Genomic DNA, 25,434 nt, shown 5'->3' on the forward strand with positions numbered 1-25,434 from the left:
TACAGATGTACAGATGCGCTTCAACTAACAGAAACACACTAAACAAGAATTTGCTGTCTGTTGTCTGAGTGTTCGTATGTGTGAATTTGAATGGGGTGAATGGAGCGGTGAAGCTGGTGAGGAAGAGAGCAGAACAGAGGACGGTTCTCACCATAGGCACCACCTGTACTCCACTCTGGGAGCCTCCTGAGAGCTGCCAATCAATCAACATTTAATAAAAGCCCTGCTGGTTCAGTTGGGGGGAGGTCAAAGCAGAGCTTGAGCAGGTCAGAGCAGGCACTCAACTGTGTGTGGGGCACCGTGTCAAGCTGCAGATTTAACTCTATCGATGCTAATTCTCTCTGCGTGACACTGACAGTTGCAGAGAGAGATGCAATGGTGTAAGTGATCTGTGCAAATATAGCACAGCAGCGACAAAATTTGTGCATTAAAATATATCTATATATATCAAGTCTACGGCCACGTTCGCTGTGAAGTTGTGGGCACAATGGTCCTTTGAACTACGTGCTAACGTCAGCATGCTAACATCAGCATTCTAACGTTCTCACAATGACATTGCAAAAGTTTATGACAGGACAGCCTCGTAACAACTGCTGGGCCGAATGATAGGTCACAACGTAATTTTACTTTTGGCACGTTTCAGCAAGACAATTACTGTCTGGGTATGAACAATGTCTTTGAAAAATCTTGTGCCAATCCGTCTTGGAGAAGTTGAAAGATTGAACTGCATAATTGTAAAAACTTTGATCTGCTGTGGCCCTAAAGTCAGTGGTCTGTAGTACTCATGCTTTGGGAACCAGCAAAGTTTAAATAAAATTTCATGGCATTACATCAAATAGTTGTTGAGCTATTTCAGATGGGACCAAACGTGGACTGACTGACATCAAATTATCGTGGCACAAAGTGATGTTCCAGACTGAAATGTCATTCAACTCCCCTTGGTAAAATTTTTATACCTATATCTGTATCTTAAAAAAGGAACATATAAACCTAAAATAACAAAGAAAAACAGACTTTAATAGCATATGCCTAAATATTCTTTCTAAAGGACGTTTGTTTTAGTCTCCATGCCAGCATCAAACTGTTTCAGCTGCAGCAATGTAAAGCAATGTGAGGAGAGCCGAAGGAAAATGTGCAACAATGAATCGAGGAAAAACAGAAATCTCTGCTGACTTACCATCAAGGGCAGAAGGTCCTGCATTCTTATTCTCCTCGGCAAGCATCACTTCCTCTGGAAAACCAAAAACCACAGTCAGAAATGAACGACGGCTACAGATGGAAAAAAAAAAGATACGCTGGCATCTTTTGTGACTACATTTATAGTTGTGGTGGAACAAACAGCTGACAGAAAACATGTTCCACAATCAACAGGATTAGTCTCAAGGCTTAAAAAGAAATATCGATTTTCCTTTTCTCATCAAGAACCAAAGCCTTGGTCCAAATCCTGAGCTGTGACTAAAGCCACCTGCTCGGTCGATCCAGGCCCGGTAGCCGTTGAGCTCTCTCTCAATCTGCTGCTGGCGTCTTAGCTTCATGAAGGCCCTGCGGTTTTCCACCCTCTCCCTCTCCTTGGCAAATTCCCTGCAGAACCAAACCAAACCACAGGATTATTTATTTACTCTGTGAGGATACAGAGATTTATAGTTCTGCGGATATATATCTTCCCTCTTGGAGAAATCCACCGGGGAAAAGGCTGTAGCTGTGTTGAAATAAGCTCATCTCATTGTTCATTCAACCACAAGGGGAGAGACAGCGAGGCAAAAGGGGGTCTCCTCTCTCTCTCGTTGTGGAGATAATGACAATGGATCCCCCATTAACCTTTTTCTGTAAAACTAATTAACTTGTACAGACTTTGACACCACGCACTGAAACAGAACGGCTTGGTTTGACAGTAGTTTGCCAGCCGCTCTGCCAGACAGCGGAAAGGCAAGTTACACTGTGTTGTGTGTCCTTCAGCTGATCCTACCTGATCCTAAATCAACAAGGCAACACAACCAGCTGACTATAAGGTCCATTGTGCAGGATTTAGAAGGATCTATTGGCAGAAGATTAGTGTAGAATGTTTGTTTTTTTTCATTACCTTAGAATGCGCCTAATGAATCTACAGAGGAGAGCAGGTCCTCTTAGTCTGCAATGTTGCTCTGCCATGTTTCTACAGTAGCCCAGAACAGACAAACCAAACACTCACTCCAAAGAGGGCTTTTCGAGATTTAAGCAGTTTTAGCTGCCACAACAGGGAAAGGTCAAATGGGAGCCTTCCTACACGCTGCACTTCTAAGTGTCTGTCAACTTTTTTTTTGTTGCATCGATCTACCTAAAGCCTGAAACACACCGGGCCAACTGTTGGCCATCAGAAGCGTTCGGGGCGAATCGGACGAGTTCGGGAACAAATCTGTTCGGTGTGCTCAGCTGCGTTGGAAGGTTTTGGGACCGCGTGGACAGCGTCTGCTCCGATTCAACATGCAAAGTCTGACGATGTTGGCTGCTGGCCGTTCGAGCGATTGGATACTCTGATTGGTTGTGCACTAGCTGTATGACCATTCTGACTGGCGGTGTGCTAGCGAATCAGCACAGTGTGTGGGAGGGGCAGAATACTGTGTACGCCGCTGAACTCTATGGCGTGCGCTTTGTTTTTCTATGCACTTCGTTCCATCATTTCCTGCTTTCATGTTTTGGATTACTGCCACGAGACTAGCACCGCCCAATCTCGCGCAAGCGCAGAGAGTACGCACCCCGGTGTAATTGGCAGCCTTCGAGGCGGTATGTTTCAATGCAAGTTTTCTGCCAAACGGGTCAGATGAGAGGCAACAGAGTGGTCGGATAAAGGCAGCTGGCTGTTGGTTTGAGTCTGGGCGTAGTGTGGGGGCCTTAACCTTGCATGTCCATGTGCAGTGTTTTGTAAGCCACCTCATCTGAGACCTGTATGTCTCACTTGCACCTGCTGGAAGATAAAACTACCACCAGTAAAGCTCTCAAGACTCCTCCGCCATGACAAGGTAACAGCACAAATATGAGCCATCCTTTCATTGAAGTCACACAGTCAAACACACAGCAAAGTAATACATCAATACACTGGTATCTGTAATACTGTAGGTAGTTACATATACATCATGTACAGGTTGCCAACTTCACAAAAATGTTGCACACCTCTTTTTCCCTATACCACCATTTATTCACCAAACCTTTTCAGCTATCTTTCCATCCAACCTGTCCTTTCATCGGTTGCCAGTCAGTTTTAGAACTGATTTTAAGATCCTTTAAATGGTGTTTAAATCACTCAGTGGACTGGTCAGACCACTGAGATCACTGAGGTCCTCTGAAGCTTGTTTTTTCAGTCGTGCACTGGGTGAGGAGAAAAACCTATTGCGAATAATTGTATAATAATAATTATATAATAATAAAGTCCTCACCTCTGCAACAGGAGCTGAGGGGCATCATAACCTATAAACACCTTTAACATAAGTCTCAAGACATTCCTTTTTTCTGGTCTCTCTTATTCACGCAGTTTTATTTCACTGCATATTGTCTATTTCATTGTATTGTTCCTTGTATGGCAGTTTTGCATGAAATGCCGTGCACTGTATAAATAAGGTCGGATCTCATCGGAGTGGTTTCTGGAGTCCTTGAATACAGTCAAGTTAGTAAATGGTGTATTGGAGAAGGGTTGTGTGTTATGTTTTGCACAATGTTTGAAAGGCTGCTGATAAGAACAAACAGGAGTTTATGCCCTGGTTCCCTTCATTTATGGCATATTTACAGGCTGACAGGGACCACACAAGTGCAACATTAAACAACTGACCACTGTGTGAGGTTTTGCCAGTGGAACATTAGGACCACTAAAGCTGTCCAACATTAGTTGCATCCTGCGAATTCAGCAGGACGAAGGCTTCAAATGTGCCTGTAGTGTATCTGATATTGACCATAACGTCGTCATTAGTGTTGTGCCAGGGCAATCACTGTGCCGGACGATTAATGTTTTTGTGATGTCACAGCTTTTCACCTTGGGTGTGAAATCAGGGTAACAGCGACAAAGTTCCCATTGGTTGACAGATAGGACTCTCACTTAGGAGACGTTGTTATGATGTCTAATTTCAAGCCAGGTTTACTTCTTATTTTCCATTTCTTTTTGTGGCACTGTTTATTTTAGGGAAGTAAATATTTGATTATGTTAATAAAAACATGGTTTGGGTTGAGCTACACCTTTTCATCGCAACGTTGAACACATGTTTGAGAGGAGGATAAGTTTTCCCATGTGTGTCTTTTTCCAGTCTGTTTCCCTGAGAGAGCTATGACATTACATAAACATGCTGCGTTCGATGCAGTGATGGAGCAACGTCAGACAAAAGAAAAGGCCCGTACATCTCCATCCCAACAAGTTTTAAAAAAGAACAACTCAGACTTAAGTGTGAACCCACCCAGAGAGGACTCCCAGCACCAGGTTGAGGACAAAGAAAGATCCGATGATGATGAGGGGGATGAAGTAGAGCCAGTTCCAGTTGGGGCCCAAGGCATCGTCGGTCTGAAACATCAAAACAAACTCTAAATTCAGTAGTATCAAATCAGGCTGGAGCAGACTCATGCTGCCACTGGGATGGAAGACAGAAATACACAAGTGTAGGAGTTTGGGGTGGCTGCGGGAGATTCCAGTCCAGGCGGGGCATCGAACAGAGACATCATGTGTATTGATCTGCTCTGGCCTCATACAAAGAGTGTGGAGGAGAGTGGAGGTATTCTGTATACTGTATGAAGCCAATATAGAAACAGAGTATTACATCTACACTTTACATCACCCGGACCTGGGAAAGTTGTTTAACATGTGTTGCCGTGTGAGCATACTCCTGCAGAGTGCGACTCTCCGGTACAGTGACTGTGCATTTTTCCGCGTGTTCGGCGCTGATCAGGCTGACTCCAGTAAACGTCATTACGGCGGGTCTGTGTGGTCAGCAGCATGTCGTCTCTTTCCTGCCTCGCTCGTTGTTCATCAGCAAAGCTCATTCGGCATCGACGCAGATGACATAATACAATCACGCTGGCAAATCGTCTGCCTCCATCCGTCTCAATAAAAACCGAAAGAGCAGGCAGCTGACCACAGATTACACCCTGTCACAGCAGTTTGTGTGGGTGAGAGAGTGCTATCTATCTATCTATCTATCTATCTATCTATCTATCTATCTATCTATCTATCTATCTATCTATCTATCTATCTATCTATCTATCTTTAAAACAAGGTTGTATTTGCAACATGGTGCGCTCATCGAAAATAATCCCAACCACAGTGAGAGTAGAGTTGTTCTGATGGAAGCACGTACCAGGCAGCTGTATTTGTGAAATTAAATTATGTATCTATGCATACTGATACTTTGCAAATTTGAAATGTGCCCAGGCCCCACATGAGCAGACAGACAGGGTCTTTTACGGTGTTCCTATCTGAGCAGGATCTTGTTATTCAGCTGCAGCCAGAGTGAGAATATGATTGGACTAGATCTGTTGGATGGTCATGCAGGCAACAGGTTTATCAAATTAGCAAATGGTGCCACTGCTTCCCTCTCTCTCTACATGCTGTCCTTGTGCGCTTGCCTCCCTGCTCGGTTCACTCTGACAAAGATGCTCATGCAGCACAGTCGAGCATCTCATCCCCGTCTGAACATCACTGGTGACAACATTTTCTGGCTCCAACACTCAGCTCGCTGAGATGCAGTTTGATATGGTGTTACATGAGTCTTATTTCAAGGCCCAATCTTAATATCCATGCTCACAGACTTACAGATTTTGAGGCTCATTCCTGCTAAGTTTCCATGGGTTTAGGGCTGTGCTATGCAGTCAGATTGTGAAGTGTGTGTGGGCTCTCTCGCAAAAGTTCTGTGCCCTTTGTGGCCAACACAAAATAGAAAGTCCCAAACCCAAAAGGTAAAGTGAAATGTCGCAGTGCTGTTCATTCCTATTTCAGTTTCTTGCAGCGTTTCTCACTCCAAAAAAATTGCCAGGTGACGTCAGCTGAAGTCCATGAGGGTTCGGGGTTAAAGGCCCAAGGGGGGGACAATGGGATTTGGCCAAAGAGCATAAAAAACTTTTGGTGTCAATCAATCCCACAGAGCAACTGCATTTCTGACTCATCCCAGCCTTCATTCTTCTAACAGTCTGTGATGTGAACCAAGAAATCTTGATGTCTGTCAAGCAGGACAACAACACTACGCACCCTCGGTCACAATAAATACAAATGAGCCAATAAATCACATGAAAGAGGAAGAATGAAAAGACTGTTAGAGAGATGGTTCAAGCAGACACTGTTCTGTTGTTCTTTGTATTCATACAGTGCTGAGAATAGGGTTTAGACTACATTTCCTAGGGATTCTGAAGCGTGCTGTGTTTGTTAACTAGAGAGTTCGAGTGGGCAGTCTAATCTCTATTCAGGTCTCGTAGCAAGGTGTGGAAGGTTATACAATTCTCTGTATAGATGGAATAGGAAAAAAAGGCAAGATGAGAGCAAAACAGGAACCAACAATCTGCAGTATCAACAGTAAAATCACAGCCCGGTAACCTCAAGTTCTTGATCCACACACACAGACGGGGGTTGCAGACCTCCACTCAACAGCCATCAGCGTACTGAAGCCGGAGCCGCTTCTGTTCATTAGGCTTAATGGAGTCTGACAAAAAACTGCTGCACCTCAATAATTTGCAGCTACCCACAAAAATATTATGAGTGGCACCTGTGTGTGTGTGTGTGTGTGTGTGAGCACCATCTTACATTGTAGAGTACAGTGGTCCATCCCTCCATGGTGATGCACTGGAAGACAGTGAGAACGGCGAACAGGATGTTGTCAAACTGAGTGATGCCGTAATTAGGGCCGATCCACCTATCGCTGCAGTTGTAGCCAGCGGGACACTGACGCACGCCACACGGGAACTCCACCTCAGAGGGGTCAACTGTCTGATTTGCTGAACAGAAAGATGCACAGATCAGGAGATGTTACATGACTCTGCCTTGCATCAAAAAGTTACGGTACGGTATGTTACCACTAAAATTTGAAAGCTATCATGCATCCAACAACTTAGTAGAGACTCGTAATCTTTCATTTTGATGGCTTTAAGCTCCAGAACACCAAGTGCAAACCGTAACGTTTACATAGAGGTCCGTATAAAAGGGGAAAATTGACAGGTCATAAGGTCCGTATTAGTCAGAATAGGATGCTTAGATTAATCATTAATCTTGCTCGTGTCATGAATGTACAGAGAACAGATGTGAAAAAGCAAAGACGCAGGAGGGAAAACAGAAGGAACCAGAGTCTATGGTGAGTGCTGATTTTAGTCAGTGGCATACTGAATACATCACCCTCAGTGCCGGCTGATGTTCACCAGGGGAGTATACTCATTTCTCTGTAGAAATTTTGCCAACATGATTCTCAAAAAAAAAAAAAAAAAATCAAAAAACAATTAATTTGGAATCCAATTAGAAATGTATTATTGTACTATTCTCAGCTATGGGACCTAAAGTGAGAACAATGCCTTGTTAGGGATAATGAATCATTTATGTGTCACTTATTAACAGTTCATCTAGAGTTTATTATTTTTGGAATGCCCTGCTGCAGAGTGCCTGTCTGAACAGTAACTCTGTAACTCAGTGACAGATAATTTTCACTGTAGTCTGTCCGTGTTATCCAAGAGTCCATTCAGCTTCAGTGTGACGGGAGCAGCTCAGAGGTTAATGACAGCTGTGAATGTACAATGAACCATTATTGCTCGCTAAATTGTTGGTTTTAATTATACCGGACAACACGGCCAGTTTGATTTGATCAAGACTCCAGGTGCAGCCTGGCACGCTATTGTGTGTATGCATATGTGATTAAGACAACAGAGCTACCACCTAAAGAGCCGCACACATATAGTACACACACACACACACACACGCACACGCACACGCACACGCACACGCACACGCACACGCACACGCACGCACACACACACACACAGCAGCAGCAGCAGAATGAGCTTTGTGATACAGTTTACTGCAAAAATAGTCACAAAAATAATTCTTTGATCTGTTTACATTTATGAATTATTCACAAAACCATTTCAGGCCGTTTCTACAAATTGCTCTCTTTTGTTTTGTCCATGCCATCAGTGTGTGTTGGAGGTGCTGAGACAATTTCCTGTTTTGCGATGCAATTCAAATTAGATCTTGGCTTAAGATGAATAAAAAATCAGAATAACAGTAATCAACGGAGGTCACGATTCTGTCCATGTGACACACTGGATGGAAATATCTTACTCCCTGAATGAACTACTATTACAGTGTAATACGCAGCATGTAACCGTGTGCTACAGAGACATAGGCAGTGAGTATGTGTGTACCAAGTATTCCTGGCAGTGGTTTGCAGGTGCGGTGCAGTTTGCCGCTGTAGAACTCCAGGCCGATTATGGCAAACATGAGTATCGCAAAAAAGAGCAGCAGGCCGATCTGCAGCAGAGGAACCATGGCCTTCATGATCGACTTCAGGACTATCTGCAGACCTGGAAGAAGGGCAGACAACGACCAGCAGAGTTCAAGTGAAAACACACTTCATTCTGTACAAATGTGTGAAATACAGTATGAATGTCAAGAAATATTCAACGTTTAAACCCAATTTCATTTTTTTTAAATAGCTTGTTTGGTGGAGCTGAAACAATTAACCACCCATTGATTTGTTCATCAACAGAAAATGATAAGCAGCTGTTTTAATATCAATTATTAAATAATCAGATTTATAAAGAAAATCAGACAACTAAATACAACTAAAACATTGACATTAAGTGTTTTCATTACATTTTTTTCCATTTAATTATTTTACACAAGCTCAATGGAAGGGTAACATTTGATGAAAAAACTAGATGTGTCATTTGTTGCAGGAGACAGAATGTCTCATTTGTATGATGATTTGATTGATGATATGATTTGTAATACTTGAATAATGAACATTTAAAAAAAAAAGTTTGTATAGAAATTCCGCTTAACTTTAATAACTGAATTTATACATTAATTCATTTAAATCAGATGAAGTTATTCAATTTACTGAGATTGGATCATCATGAACTTGTGAATGAAAATGTGACACTTTACATTCGACTTATCTAAAACAGTTAAATGTTTTAGGCAGAATTATTTTTTGAGTGAGGTTCTGTGAATGTGAATATTGAAGACAGAAGTCTGTCTAAAAGGAACAGATACTGACTGAAGAGCTCCAAGAAAGCAAATTAGTTGCAAACTAATTTGAAAATCGTTCCATTGTTTCAGTCATTTTTCAAGCATAAATGTCAAATGTTTGTTGGTTCCAGCTTCTTAAATGTGAGGATTCTATTCTATTCTATTCTATTCTATTCTATTCTATCTACTGTTTTGACAAAAGAGACAACTTGTAGATGTCATTTTTGTCTCTGGGAGCTTGAGATGAGCAAAACTATTTGTTGACATTTTACGGACTAAATGATTATTTGATTAATTGTGAAAATAATCAACAGATTAATTGATCAATAAAATAACCGTTAGCTGCAGCCCTAATAAATAAGTTTTGTGAGGAAACCACATTCTCATTACAATGGGACTTAAACTTTCACTTGTGATATCTAAGCCCAGTATCTTCACAGCTAGATGCCACAAGGAAAGTGAAAGACGACGATTTGTGGTTTGGCTGACTTGAACCTTTATGTCGTGTTAGCATAACCCTGTGTGCACTAAAATGATAATAAAGATACTGATGAAATCATATGAGGTACTCACTGGGAATGCCTGAGACCAGCTTGAGGGGTCGGAGCACTCGCACCGCCCTCAGGGTCCGCAGGTCCACTGAGATGTTCATGTGTGCCCCCGCTGCAGCCAGGATCCTACAAAGGTAAATGCAAAAACCATATGTTCATATGTAAACCCACACAGACGGAAGGCACAGAGCGAGACTGTCACTGTCTTACAGCTGTACGTGAATACTGCAATTTTCACGCTTTATAAGCTGTGTGTCAAAAGGGGGACTCGCACACACATAAACACACCGAGGCCACCGCACACAGTATTGGTGGACAGCTGCAGCGCTTAGATACGGAGCGCGAGGACGTGAGGGGTCTCCAGCAGGCAGAGAACACAGAGAAAACAACAACAGGGAGGCTTTTGGGGGCTTCTGGCTGTTTCCTCGTGTGTGGGAGGACGGCTGTGACAACTGCTATTTAGGAGGCGAACAAAGAAAGCGGCTCCATCAGGAGAAAGCAGGACACCCTTAGGCTGGAGAGACATGAAGCTCACGGACAAACACATGTGTGGACACACACACGCACGCACACACGCACACACACACGCACGCACGCACGCACGCACGCACGCACGCACGCACACATCACATCAACCTCTTCTCTGCTTGTCCTTCAAATGTTCAATTTTTACTTTTTCTTGTTTTGTCTCCTCAACTCTCCCCTGACCGCCAAACAGTCCTGTGTGGCCTTCGGACTTCAGACTGATGAGAAAAAGAAAAGCAGTGTCTGGTGATCTACACCCCTCAGCCTCCTCATTAGTCTGCCCTCCTACGTCCTTTTTCCTTTCTCCTCTCTGCACCCTCAACTGTTGCTCTTCAACCACACAACTCTGTCCTCTCACCTCCCTCTTCCTACTTCAGCCTCCCTCCCAATTATACCCGCACCTCCTTCTCTGCCTTTCCATGTTTCACTGACCTGACCACACATTTAATCCCCTCTCACCTGCCTGCTGAGTGAAAGACACAGACAGATGGGGAGGTTGGGTTAAAACAAAAGTAAAATAATGACAGGAGAGCTGGAGAAATGTTGTTGGCTACAGGATGGAGCCGCAAGACTTTGAAGTCAGGGAATCAGAGGATACACCCCTCCTCCCCTCTAAAACACAAAGTAGTAGTTCATCTACAGATCTTGTTGTGAGCAGTTTCATATTCATATTTCATACACATAGAAACATATTTCATATTTATATTTTACCTTCTTTCAACCAAAGTAGACCCACCAGCTGTATGACTGTGCAGAAGGGAGCGAGCATCTAGTCATAAACGAGAGGCTTGTGACAGGGTGGGATGTAAACCTTGATGACGTTCCCTGAGCTCAGCTGTAACCACGGATTTAACAATTATAATCTGGAATCAGCTTTCGGAGGCGGAGCCCCGTTCATTGCTATGAAAGCTCCTCAGTGGTGCATGAAGCCAAAAAAGCTCGACTTCCTGGGTATAAAATTAACCAGATCTTGCTGCCCCTCTAACAATGGAAACAAAATAATCTAATTGGGTAGCTCTTCTAGACTCTGAATATTATCAAACTGAATGGCTAAAATTATTATGGCGAAAAAGAGTCATTTTGCGGAGGGTTGTGACGCTCTGAAAAATATGTTCAGTTTAATAGTCGCTTCTTTCACAATGTAAACTTATGGGAAAAGAGTATTTTGGGGTCCCAGTGCAAAAAAAGTTTGCATGTTCTCCCCGTGTCTGTCCAGTCCAAAGACATGCAAAAAAACTTGGTCAAACTTAATCGTCCATAGGTCTGAATGTCAGTGTAAGTGGCTGTTTGTCCCTTTATGTGATGAACTGGCGACTTCAGCTGGGATCGGCTCAACCTCCCCTTGACCCTGAAAAACGCATCACGTAACGCTGTGATTATTTGCTTTGGTTACTACGAAAGGCATTAAAGGCAAATTACGTGAAGGATCGCAGCTCTGTAAACACATGATCTCTGCACGGTAGAGGGATGAAGAACCGTCCTTGTGCGCAGTCATTTGCATTGACATGATAGCACACTTGATCATCACACAGCTGGAGAAACAGGCCCAATTACATTCCTGTGATACAGCGGTGAGAATTAGTCCCGTCTGTAGTGTTCGGAGACTCAGCGTCATCTTATTTAATTAAGAGGAGAAAGAAAGACAGAGAGAGGGAGAGAAAGACTGAAATAGCTCCCCTTCATCCACACAAATATAGAAATAGAATTATCCTCACGAGTTTCACACCTCTCACCACTCCCCTTTGGATTTTCCCCCCTTTTCACCAAAATCACTTAATTTCTTCTCACTTTTTCCTTTTCGCCAGCCCCCCCCCCCCTTTTTACTCTGATCCCTCCCTCTGCTGCCTTTCAGCCACCTCTGTCATTTCACCCCCCACTTCCTCCATCTCTCAATATTTCTTCAGACCATTAGTCAGTCCTGGCTGCTCTTTAGTTGTTATGGAGACCGGGGGATAGAGGGGCTAAAAATGGCTTCCTCATTTAGCCCTCTGTTATTCAGTGGATGTCCTGGGCCCTGTTTTCACCATGACGAACGCTTGTGGAGCAGTTTTGAAGAAAGGGATGTTCATGAAGTCAACCATTATATGCAAAACTCAAAAAAATTCCTTTTCGCTGACTTCTGAGCATTGCCTGTTTAAGTCGGAGTGCAAAGATCCAATGTGTGCACACTTGCAGATAAGAGCTGAAGATAAAGTCTGCAGCCAGTTCTCTGTCTGTGACGCTCTTGTGTGGCTGTCTGGAGGTCAATCTCCCCGTCACACTAATAAAGCAGAGGCAGCCTGCACAGCCAATTTGGACATAAAATGTTTCCATCTGTGGATGGGGTTTCTATCACAGCTTTGCAATTCATGGGAAAAATACCAAATAAAAATGTATTTGCTTCACATATTGACTATTCTTCTCTCAAGCTGATGCTGCGTAAGTACATGCGAAGAGCTGTCAATGGTGCTGAAGAGGATAACAAATTCACATATATTGTGACTGTCTGAGCCATTAAAGCATAAAACGTAGTGTTGTAGTACCAGAGATTGATCTTGGTCTCAAGACATTGAGGACTAGAGCATTATTTCCTCTACCATTCAAAACCCCAACTGCAAGGATATCAGTGAATTGTCTGATACCTTTTGTACTTAATGCTGGTTTCTATTGGAGGGCAAGAGTTTCAGAGAACACCTGATCATTGCAAGAAAAAATAGTTGGTTAGGTAGATGGTAAAACATGGATGAGTGGTGTGGATTAAAAGCGGTTATGTTGCTTTCAACTCTTCTGTGAAAGTCTGTATTTGTTTGCTGATAGACAGCAAAGAAAAATGCCTCCTACCGTTCTTGGTCTTGACTCAGTCTTGTCCTGCCTTGGTCTCGGTTTTGGTCAGACACCCTCTAAGTCTTGGTATTGGCTCAGTGTCAGTACACTGTGGATTAGTTTAGAGTTACACTAATACAATATACAGCAGGTAAGGCAGAAGGTGTATCATTTTCCTACAAAACAATGCACGGATGCGTACAAAAATGATCGCTCTCAATTTTCGCTTATGCGCCACAAGAAGCGTCTGGGATTCTTCTTTGTCCCGTCCCTTCTGGTGAAACCTGCTCTGGTCTGATTGCCAGTCAACAATTTGAGAGTCCAACCTCTCCCTTCTCCTCTCTCAGTTGGTACTCCTCACACGCAACAATGAAGACGGTGTTTACTTGCTTCCTCCTGTCTGATTTCTCATTGACCTCTTGGTTAAACAAGCCTCTCGAAGGCTATCATTGTCTGAAACTGGAACATTTTTCTCTATCAAAGAAAGATAAACAGATAAAAATGAGAATTGAATGAATGAATTTCTATGCAGATACTGCTTAAAAAATAAAATAACCTTCACTCCCTCCTTCACATTGCTTTGCAGTCATCATTATGACATTTATTCTACACACTGCTGCCGTCTGGACTCGGCACATATGACAGAGATGAGGACGGTGAAGGTTGGCCACGGAAACTGGCAGATGTAAATCAGCCAAAGGAAGAACAACACATGGCTGATTTGGCGGCAAATGAAACATTTGGCAGACAGTTTGTTTCCTCCCTGTAGTTTCCCTCCTCCCTCATGTAGAACTATTCATTTATCTGTTTAATGTTTGTGTTAGGTTAGGGCTATTTTATGATCTCATGGAGTCACTCGTGGTAATAAACACCATTTATTCACTGAGGTTATGATGATAGCAGACTAAATGTCAAATGCAGATTGTTCCTTCTGCTGGCGTTTGGGTTTTTAAAACATTATTATCTGTAGCTTCAATTATTTTTAATGTTGCTTCATTGATAAACATTTCAGAATCCAGTTTTACACAGCTAACAAACACCAGGTTTTCACAGTAAATTCTCACAGTCAACTGCTGTAATTTTACTTACGGGCAATTATTTAGAATATTACAGTAAGCTGCTGTGAATATGAATCTAAGCAGCGACCCTGAAGAAAAGTAAAAATGCTACATGACAAGGAAATTCTGTAATTAGTTTACAGCATTATATGGTAATTTAGTCTTTTTAAAACGAGGTAACATGCTAAAAGGCTAACAGCATGCTAACAAGTGGTCCAACAAGGTACACATGCAACAACAAGCTGACAGGCTAAAATGCTAACAAGCAAAATGGTGTTGGGTTAATTTAAAAGCCCAGTACACTGTGGTAGTATTACCGTAAATTTACTGTAACTCTATTTGTATATTTATAAAAACTACAGATGCTTATCAATATCATCAGATGCTTGTCTTTAATTACGTAATTTCACAATAAAATGTTGTATTTTCATTGTAAAAAAATATACTGTGATTTAAAAACAAATGTGTAATAATTACAGTATACAACTGTGAATTTACTCTAATTGTTAGTCAGTAATTTACTGTAAAATTACAGTAATACATTTCACACATCCATACTAAACAGTCAACAAAACTCTGTGTTAGGCTTTTTTGGGGATGAGAGCCTCTCGGATTGAGTGAATCCTTGTGGTACCTTCCTCATCTGAACACCTGTCTGACAGGTGCCTGGTGTTTCCACAAGTAAATAAAGTCGCTTTTAGTCACCTCTGGCTGTCACATCTTTGTCCAGCTTCTCATGTCTGCAGGCGTTCAGTGAGAAACACTGTGTTGTGAGCTGAGCCGATGCCTCGGTCAGAGTTGTCAGCCATGGTAAGTGAGTAACACTGACATACCGTGCAGAACTGACAGCTTTCCACTGCGTGACAAATCTGTCATGACAGCCGTCATGCTGTGATACTGATAACGTTGTGACTTATGCTCCGTGTCACTGTCAAGCTGCTAACCAATATGATATAAGCACACCTGGCTATTGTAGTGGTGTTATTATTACTCCACTGGTTCTCAGCAAAAACAGGTTTGTGTATCACAAGATGTTAATATAATAAAAAACATTTCTGAATGTCCTCTCACCGTTACTTTTATCTTGTGAAACAGCTTACGATTAAATGGACTGAATCAGATCAAACAAAGAGAAAATTGCTCTTTCCCTGAATGACTGTGACGCTGTGAAAATGCATGCTGTGGTGGAGTGAGAGCAGTGGTTGTGTTCACAAGCAAATACACTGAGAACCAGTGATTTGTAAAGAGAAGTGGCACTGACATGATACGGACTATAATATATCAAACGAACAAAACAACAGCACATTCACTGTTGGCTGAAAGGCCCCAAGAAACTGTTGTAGCTTCATACACTTTAGTTGATCACAGCTTGAAAATCAAAGGCGTTACTAACATTAATCATGGTTTTCTTCCATTAAAGCCCCCTCACTCCTCCTCACATGGCATCCACACAGGTGTTTTCACTCCAAAAAAAAACATCTGTGTGGGTGTGCGAGGTCTTTAAGTGTCCTAGTGAACCAGCGTGCACAATGTAGGGCCCCGATGCTGGCTCATGTAAATGAAATCTAGCAATTATCAGAAGTAACAGATTAAACCTGTGTTTTCCTGAAATGGCACGTCAAACTAGATAACTCTGCCAAGGTCCAACAGCCCCTATTGTATTCACAATTAGACACTGTTAAACACCGCTAAAAATCGTGACATCTATGCGTTATTCTCTGAGAAATCATCAAAAGTGTTGAAAAACATATTATTTTGCAACATTAAAGAAAGTAAGAAATACTGACTCGATCAAAACCAAAAGTTAATGCGGTCCATTCTGGGCCAAGAGCCATCCTCCATCCACGTTTCATGTACATCTGTACAGCAGTTTTTGTTTAATCCTGCTCCAACTAACCAACCAACCAACACACACATAACCTTGATCCATCTACAGGGAAAACAGACTATTCTGGTGATTTTATGTGTGAAGGTCAGCTGGAGGACTTCTTTAGAGGCTATCTGGTGATTTGCAAATAGAGATGATCCTGATATTGTTATTAGCTCTTGTAAATTTAACTTCTCGGAGGTTTTCCAGTGAATAAAAAGCAACAACACGCTTCAGTGTGCGCAATCCAGTGGCATGACTTGCACCAAATTGCATCAGGCAGAGAGGATCCAGCAACAGACACCATGAGATGGTAGAGCTCAACTGTATTGATATAATATTAAATAGAAAGGTCTTTAAAGCAGAGAGTGAACATGAAGAAACATGTGGATATAAACTGCGTCAGTATGATCACAGACTAAAGGTGAAAGCAAACATTAGTGCAGAGGACGTTTATCTCTCTGGTCTGGGTTTTTTTAGCATTTGTTACCATGAAAGAATATATTAATAAAGCACTCTGGATGGATGGATTTAACGCCAATGAATGATGCCGTTTTTTTCTTCTTTGTCTTCAGGCGTCAACTTTCCACCCTGTTGAGGGTTTTTAAGTTATTGTTTTTATCTATATGTTTTATTATATCCTGCTGTTACACGGTGATTTATTAGCATCCTCCACTGTTCGTCTTGATATCTTTTCATGCTTCAGGCTGTATTCAATGATTTTTATTATCATAAATCGCTCCACTTCCCTCAAACAGAAGAGACTGGAAAATCTGCCACAAAGGCTCCTACATATGACAGAGAGCATTCTAACCTCAGGGCCACAGTCACTTCTGACTGATGATATCGGCAGTAGTTCCAGAACTCGGTTTGTGTCCATCAGTAACTTTTTCTGGCTCGAAATAGTTGCTTAAGTGAACATCAAAGAATAAGTTTGCCCAAACATGAAAATGAAGTTATTACCTACTGATCCCCTCTCTGATGTGTGCTTTTTAAAGCCAGTTCACTGTAGCTGCTAAGCTAAAAGTTAGCACGCAGCCTGCCTGAAGTGTGTGCACGAGTTTGACTTTACATCAAGGGTGGTTTTGGGTTACGTTAGATGAACCATGTGGAGCACTTCAAAAAAAATTTCATTTCATTTTTTTTTCTACATTTCAATGTCCCTATCTACTTCAGATGTTAAGGAGGACACTGCTTTTCTGTGAGGCTCCAGAGATGTTTCGTGGACTACTAAGCTTCATCCGACTTTCCATCAGTGGCTTTAATGAATTTTCTTCTTTGGGTGGACTGATCCTTTAGGTATTGTGGTCGTTTTCCAGAAAAATCCATTGATTTAAAGACAGAATTTCACTTTGGAGCCCTGATAAAGTTTGTTGAGTTATAAGAAGCAGGCAGCTGCTCTCAACACGCAGTGAGAATTCACACACTTCCCACCTGATTCTGCAGGACGATGAATTAGTATAACTGCTGTGGTGGCCCACAGTACAGTGGGTGGTGTGTGTGTACAGCAGATTGTCTTGACAGCATAAGGAATTGTGTGGAGCAACTCCTACAGTGCGGCTCTGGATGGTTTGGTTAATATAAGCCTCTCTGCCTCCTACAGTGCGCTCTCTCTCATTTTTAACTCCCCCCTCATCCTTTTTACTCTCCCTGACACACACACACACACACACACACACTGAACCCCCCCTACGTTTACACTCAAGACATTCAAGTTGTTATGCAAGATCAAATGTTACTTCTCCTAATATCAACAGCCTGAGACTCCGGCCTGGCTTAATGTGAATCAGTTGAGTATCGGCGTGCACGTTGGTTTGTGTCAGTTAGCTAAAATGTTTGCTCTTTGGCAGAATGAGTAATTAATTTGAGTAAATGATATATTAGCCATCTGTTGAAAGAGAGACAGAGGGAGGGAGGGAGGGAGGGAAAGATAAAGATAGAGGGTGAGTGAGTGTGAAATGTTAATTTAGTGCTGTGCAGAGATGAGCTGTTGGCGTACAAACTCCTCAGGCCACAAAGTTCACAAACAGCATACAAGAGAGCAGATAAAATTGAAAATCAGAACGTTAAGTAATAATACAACAAAACTTCCTCCATGCTTTATTCATCTTAATAAGCCTTATCACAGGAAAGGCGAGAACACTGCTGAATCATAAAGCCAAAGGTTGAGAAAAACATAAACATATATAAAACATATATAAAACATATAATGAAATAAATAGCAAAGCAAGCTGAACAGAAAAGAAAGAATTTGGACTCAGCTGTTTTTGGTGTTTAGAGGATTTTGATTCTCAGCAGAAATGGAGGAAGTATCCTGATCCTCTGTAACACTTTACTAATAATCATGATCACCAGACGGTAAATTTATAGTTACTAAAGTTTTGATCGAACCATCTAGAGACAATACGTGTCATGATCACATGTATCAACAATATCATCTATAAATAAATATAATTTAATGTGAATGCATATTTCGTCTCTCCTCTGTCTCTTGCGACCAGTGAAAGCCAAAGCAACACGCTGCTTGTTGGCAACGATACGACGTTGACAGCAGCACTGCTCAAGAAGCCGCTTCAGCGCTGACTCTGTGGTGACACTGACAGAACGTGACGACCTCCTCTGGCGACCCCTGTGCTTTATTCAATGTCTGCCTCGGACTATATTATCGCCTTTATTATCTACAAATCATAACAGAGTAAGAGCACCCGATGCAGACGAGGGATCTGAGCACACTGAGCACAAATGTAAGTTTGCTGAGACCACTCGACACCACTCGAAGTTAAACATGCTCCATTTGTGTAGTTCAGCTTAATAGTTTCTGCATAATTTATTATCAGTGCCATTTTAGATTGAGTAGATTGAGGCCTATGGACTGGATCATCGTGATATCACGGAAACAACAACAGTTACTTCTAGGTAAAAAACATCCATCCCATCAATGCACATATGACCCCAGTTCACATTTGCCAATGACGCTGATAAGACTTGATAAAAATGTGAATGCGCGTTTGCGTCATTGGTTCCAAAAATCTATTTTTTAAAGAGGATAACACTGAAAACGACCTTTACACTGACCTAACACACTGGTTACATGTGTACAAATGGTTGTAACCAACAGGGAAAGCTTTATTTTAAGAAACACTACGTATATATGTGGACATGGCCTGAAGCTATTGGTGAGCTTTGCTGTTTGACTGCATTCTGCAGTGATCTCGTTGACAGCACTGGTGCAAATTAAAAAACCCACAATAGATCACTTTTTGCCTTAAATCTGACTTCATGTCCTGCCACTGATAACAGCAGACTGGACCAAGAAGCACTCCACACTGGATCTGCTGTCTTGAATTTCTCTCTCTGGTGCACTTAACATCCCTCCCCTCTGGACACTCATCCATTCAATCTCGCTGCTTGTCAGAGCCGCTCCAGTAATTCTCAACATCCTTGGCCTGTAACCAGGTAGAGAGAGGAGACGCACATGAGTGTTAGCTGCTGTCGCAAAAAGTCCAAAAACAATCTCTCTAAATTAGCCTTGCTTGAGACTGCCTTGTGGACTGTTTGCAAAGAAACTGTGGCTTCAACAGGGCACAAGCTTCTTTTTCTCCAACGACGCTGATACTTGATTCTGATGCTTCTCAGAAGCGCTGGCTAAAACAATAAACCGGCAGACATGTAAATATTGCATCCCACTGTGTTTTGACTTTAGCACCAGTAAGGAGCAATTATCTTAATTCAGAATCAAGATGAAAAGTTTGAACCTTTGGTCGTGCATTTGTTTTCACATTTTTGTTGACAGAAGCAATTAGATCGAGCAATGAGCCACAGTTCTCAGCTGTGTTCTCTGTGGTATGGAAGACAACAGCTGATTTGATTTGAATTGTATCCATTTGTTTTACCAATACAAGCACCAAACTGTCACATAAGCGAGGAAGCAAATGGAAAAAGAAAAAAGCAGAGGAAAAGTGGATGGAAAAAGATACGGTAGGTATTCCTCGATTACCACAATTAACAATGTTATCCCGATAACTGTCAACTGATTTCAAATGTCACTTAAACATACTGGAATCACTTTACTTTACATTTTGTGCACAAACAAATGTTTTTGTTGCATCACAGACAGGACACACGGCTCTTGAACATCCTTTTTAGCGAAAGGATGTTGTCACTGATGTGAGGTTATCCAGGATTACCCTGATAGTGGAAATTTACCACAGCTTCAACTTATCCTGTGTCTTATATGGTTTTGTCCATTGTTGCTCTGCCACTGCTGCCAAATGTCCCCAAAATGGTGGACGACCGCTTTAAAGGTTTGATGTAGTGAGACTTTTATCCGGGCAAAAATGTTGTTTCAGCAGCCAGATTTGGCCCCACAGGACTCTATTTGCATACGACTGTCAGAACGTCTCCTGAAATCCAGATGACACACATCATGTGATACTTTGTAATGAATCCGGCGCAGGATGTGAACATCAGCCTGTCTCACTGTGAGGAGAACACCGTCTTTACAACTCTGACTGGTTGTGCGGAGTACAGTGCAGCCTGCCCAGCGCTGACACCTGCCCTCTGAAACATGTAATTTCATTCAGAACTCCATCTGACTAGATTCAGCAGTAATTAAAGTTGTGGGAACCGTGTTCCCCCGTGTGTTTTCTTAACAGAGTCTGTTCAGGAACAAATGACGTGTTTGCCAATGCCATTTTCTCCATGTGTAAATACAATTCTCACAAAAGGGAAGTCTAACTGAAGTCCAATTTGAAGAGAGAATTGAGGAACGTTCAAGAGAAATTCCGCTCAGCGCTCTTTTGTTCTTCATTTAATTTGACTTGGGCTGAAGCTGACATCAGGAGCGCTTTCATCTCAGTGCAGCACCTCATCTTCTCTGTTCAGAAACCAGACCAGACTGCATAAAGGCCCTCGACATCGTCTATGTTTCACGGCCCACTCAGCCTTTTTAGAAAGACAGAGAGAGAGAACGAGAGGGAGGGCATGCAGTGACAGAGAGTGAGCTTGTTAGGCTGTCATTTCCCCTCGACACCATCATCATTATTCACTGACTTAATTGAGGGTCACAGCTAAAACACCACTTTTACTCAGAGGATGTCACTCGCTACACGCTCTCTTTCTTACGCACATATTCATGTTTCATTTGGTTTGATTTGTAAAAAAAAAAAAAAAAGATGTTGAAAAGTGAAAGTGAAGTGATGGCTTGTTCTGACAAACGCACACACACACACAAACACACACATGCAGAAAGGAGGTGTATAAGCACATTCCCCCACCGCACAATGAGGAAATCTATCGTGTTTTTGTGTAATTGTAGTGACATTGACCGGGGAAGCAGCAGGACTGGAGCCAGTGACAGCCTGACCTGGGGCGGGGTCCTCAGTCACCACGGTAACAGCTCAGGGGGACATATCCACCCCGGCTGTGTCTGAACTCATCAATCGATCAGACGACAGATGGGAAATAAGATTGGCGAGGACAGGTCTGTCTGTGTATCTGCATGTGTGTGTTTTAAAGTATCAGCCTGTGTGTGTGTGTGTGTGTGTGCATGTGTGCATGTGTGTGTGTGTGTGTGTGTGTGTGTGTGTGTGTGCGTGTGCGTGTGTGTGACAGTTCTACCAGGTGTATGACTGCCAAACAGACAGAAGGTGCTGTTGGCTAAAAGACATGCAGTAGTGGCACATTTGGTTCACACACACGAATGCACACACACACACACACACACACACACACACACACACACACACACACACACACACACACACACACACACACACACATGAATATTAAAAAGCCTCTATTATAGAGGAGGTGTATGATCTACAAACAGCCTACAGACGGATAATTTGCTTACGGACACAAAGCAAGTGGTGACGCCTTTCTGTCATTGAGGTTGTTCCTCTGTCACTTTATTTTTGATGCCTTTATTTAGGATTTATGGAATCAAGCTAGTTGAATGATAAATGAACAGTGTCAGTAAAAAAAAAAAAGTCCCGTACTATGAAAATCATATTTTTGTTTGTATTTGTCTTTCAGGCTGATATCAGGAGGGGTGTGATCGATGAGAAGCTCTCATGTTAGCGTTGAGTTGGAATGGTCCAGTTTTGACACCCAGTGAGGAATAAAGACGGATGGCTGCAGCATCTACAGTATCTGTTCACAAGAGGACACTGCCTCTCTGGTGATTAATACTGGTGGCGTAGAAGGTCCTAGACGACTCCACCAACTCCATCTCATGTTAGCCAGATGACAAGGCATGCACCAAAGATTAAAATACAGAACTTTAAAAAAATGAGACTGTCGCTTTTAATTGATTCCAAAGCAGCTAAAGAATAAATTAAATCAGCGGTAACATAGGGAGAGAATGGATTTTTGCTGTTTCACTGAGCGGATTATCTGATTTACTTTTTAAAATCCAGGCTCTCGGGGTGTCCTCAAAGTCCATGGGAGCCTTTGTTGCAGGCCATCTCCCATCCCTTTCTCTCCTCTTCCTGTCCTCACTCTACTAATTACTTTGTATAAAAATGCTTTAGAATAGAAAATTGTAAACAGATAAAAATATATATTCTCACATTCGGCAAGTTTAACTTGTTAAACAGTTTAATCGCAGCAAAATGAGGAGTGAATGCTTGAGGCCTTTTTTTAAAAATCGTGCACATTCAGACGAAAAGACTCTTTGTCTTTAGCTTTATGTTAACAACTTCATGACAAACAAACCTCTCAAATTTCTCAACGTTCTCTGGAGACGGGCGAGATTGAAGCCTTGTTGTGTCATCTAATCCTCTCAGCATCCATCTCTCTCCTCTCTGTTTTCTTTGCCTTTTCCAATTACAAGCTTCTCATTAAAGTCTGTTTTTTTTTTTTCCCCTCTCCTCTGTTCACGAGTTTGCCTGATCGATTTTCCTTCCGTTCTCTTTTGTGATCTGAAATGTAACTTCTTTGGTATTCACTTGATACAATGGCAGAATAAACTTAGTATCCAGCGTTGAGAGGAACAACAGATTTTTCAGACACGTCTGTGTTCTTGAAGTTCTCTGAAAGAAAAGGTTGAAATGCTCTTTTTTTTTTTTTTCCCAGCCTCCTCTTCACTACGCCCATTAACTCCCTCTGAGCTAACCCCATCTCTCCCCCTCTCGCTCCATGTCCCCCGCGAAGTGTCTGGCACATCGTGGTGACACAATCCCTTGGTGGGCGTCTCCCTCTGCCAACTGTTGCCAGTCTAATGGAGGGCTTGCCAGCGAATGCGACTGCCAAGGTGCCAATTAGTACGTACGATTACGCTTAGAGGCATCCTTCTTACTTCCTCCAGCTTTATCTCTTCTCTATTCTCTGCTTTGCTTCCCTCCTGTCATGTTTTTTCGCCCCCCTCTGGACTTTCCTTCACAACTTTAGCCTTGGTGGCTGGTTGGTGTGGCATGTGTGACGACCTGAGAAAGCCCCTCTGTTTGAATTTCAGTCACATCAGTCCTCGGCTACACGATAACAGCCTTAAAGGAAACAGCAAGTACCATCTGGTTTTTCATACCAGCCTCCCACTCGCTCTCTCTGTGTAACACAGGCCATCTTGAAACACCAAGGCAGATCGCTGAGCTAATCATTGCCTCCAGCGTCGACGCTGTTAGCAAATGGTTCCATAATTATATGTGTTCACACTTAATATTGAGTGAGTCAGGAGTATCCACTGCGGAGGGGTTCACATGCTTTGTGGACTCAGCTAACAGTCGCGTGTTTTTGCGTCCACGGGCAAAACGTTTCTGCAATACCTGCTGCCTCGTCAGGGCACACGTTCTGGCCGTGCCCAAAATTATACAGCTTGTGGGACTTTATATTTAAATGTCTGACTGATAGTCTGGGACACATGGGGGAACCTGATCTAGTAGTGTCAGTATTTGGGGCACTGGGACAGGACAGACTTCAAAATTAAAATTCAAGTTCAAAATGTACACATTATCTCCTAGAAGTGTGGGAATTTCTTGATTTTAAGATGCAGTGCGATGTGGACATTAGGGACAGAGCATAATCAGGAGTTTGTCAGGAGGAGGAGCTTCTTCTTCTGCTTCTTCTTCTTCTTCTTCGGTTGGTTGTTAAGCTGACATTGCTTATGTTTAATCAACATGTTTGTCTGAGAGAGGCAGAGATCAGTGGCGAGTGATGAAAAAAAATGCAACCTGTATTTTTAAAGCAGACATCTTGGGGGCTAACGTCAGATTTATTTAACTCGTCAGAGAGCCTGCACTGGACAAGAAACCGAAGGTGCGTAAGTCCACCTCACAACAATTTCTAACCAAGTTAGCCATTTCCACCTGAAGCCAACGTCTGCAGCCATGAAGAATACAGCATTGCAGGGCTTTCCTTGACAACTGAAGAAGATGTTCCTCACTCTGGCACACAGATTAACATGACTGGAAGAGTCACAACCTCCCACTAACACAACATTAATAAAGGATGTCACCCTAAACTGGAAATTAAATTCACTTTATGAGGCTCCATTTACGAAACTTGACAACCCTTTGGTTGATTATGTAAAGACAAACACTATAAATATCTCTTTAACTCTCCGCCACAATAACCAAGTCTGTCATTGCGGTTAAAGTGGGGTTCCTGCCTGACTCACTCTGTAATGTCTGAGTCAGCTCAGGGCAGGCTACACTTCTCTGACACAATGTTAACAAACCTGCACATTATAAGCGTCACAGATGACAGGATTTGCTGCGAGGCGATTGTGCCGAATTGCATTGGATTACACAGGTATAACTAATACACTGGTGACTCAGTGTAGTCGCCTTTTTTAGGTGACCCGTAATCACACTGCACAATTGGCCTTGTGAGCTGAAGTTGCTTCATATCTTCTCTGACCCTTATTTTTCATGTCAACACTGTATACACTTGTAATTCTGTTTCCCCACATTGTGATTCTATTTTCTATTGATACTTCTGTCAGCTGTGTCTATACAGTATCATTTTAACACAGTATCTCTCCTCTGTAGCAGAGGGGTCCTTCCTCAGACAGTTCTTGCTGTTTTCCAGGGGAGGTCCTCCCTATCTAAGGAGGACATTACATAGGAACCCTCAAAATTATACTTAAAAACAGTACTTTGGGGTTTGGGTTTCTATCATCAATGGTTGTTCAAAATCTCAACACAAAGAGTTTCATTTTTACGAGCACAACTTGTACTACAGTCTCTTCTACCACCACCTTTGTTTCACATCATTCCCCATCTGTCTGTCCTTATTCCCCATCATCTCGCTCCTCTCACTTAAAATAAATGCATCAAAAAATGCCCCTAAATATGTAGAATTGACTTAACTTGACTCTCCAATAGGATCTTTTCAGATCTTTTTGCTGCTGTTCAGCCCTTGGGTTTAGTCGTTTTTCTCACTCGCGCTTTCATCTAAATGTCCCCCCTGGCAATTTTAAATGCAACTAAAATGTTTCGTTGCACTTTCATGGAT

General features: G+C 42.3%; 1 protein-coding gene across 6 annotated transcripts in view; it reads right to left on the bottom strand.

The window, feature by feature from the left end:
* Nucleotides 1–25,434, bottom strand: part of LOC119028470 (voltage-dependent R-type calcium channel subunit alpha-1E) — a 105,515-nt gene that overhangs the window by 31,694 nt on the left and 48,387 nt on the right. For 5 of the 6 annotated variants that reach the window (XM_037114500.1, XM_037114499.1, XM_037114496.1 and 2 more), the window contains exons 6-12: nucleotides 9,752–9,855; nucleotides 8,350–8,508; nucleotides 6,746–6,936; nucleotides 4,416–4,519; nucleotides 1,466–1,581; nucleotides 1,178–1,231; nucleotides 152–193 (exon numbers count right to left, since the gene is read on the bottom strand). In XM_037114500.1, coding sequence (XP_036970395.1) covers nucleotides 152–193; nucleotides 1,178–1,231; nucleotides 1,466–1,581; nucleotides 4,416–4,519; nucleotides 6,746–6,936; nucleotides 8,350–8,508; nucleotides 9,752–9,855 — 770 coding nt within the window. The remainder of the gene's footprint in view (nucleotides 1–151; nucleotides 194–1,177; nucleotides 1,232–1,465; nucleotides 1,582–4,415; nucleotides 4,520–6,745; nucleotides 6,937–8,349; nucleotides 8,509–9,751; nucleotides 9,856–25,434) is intronic. The other variant, XM_037114501.1, reaches the window with a different exon arrangement.

The sequence above is a fragment of the Acanthopagrus latus genome, chromosome 11, assembly GCF_904848185.1.
Source record: "Acanthopagrus latus isolate v.2019 chromosome 11, fAcaLat1.1, whole genome shotgun sequence".
In the NCBI taxonomy this organism is placed as follows: Eukaryota; Metazoa; Chordata; class Actinopteri; order Spariformes; family Sparidae; genus Acanthopagrus; species Acanthopagrus latus.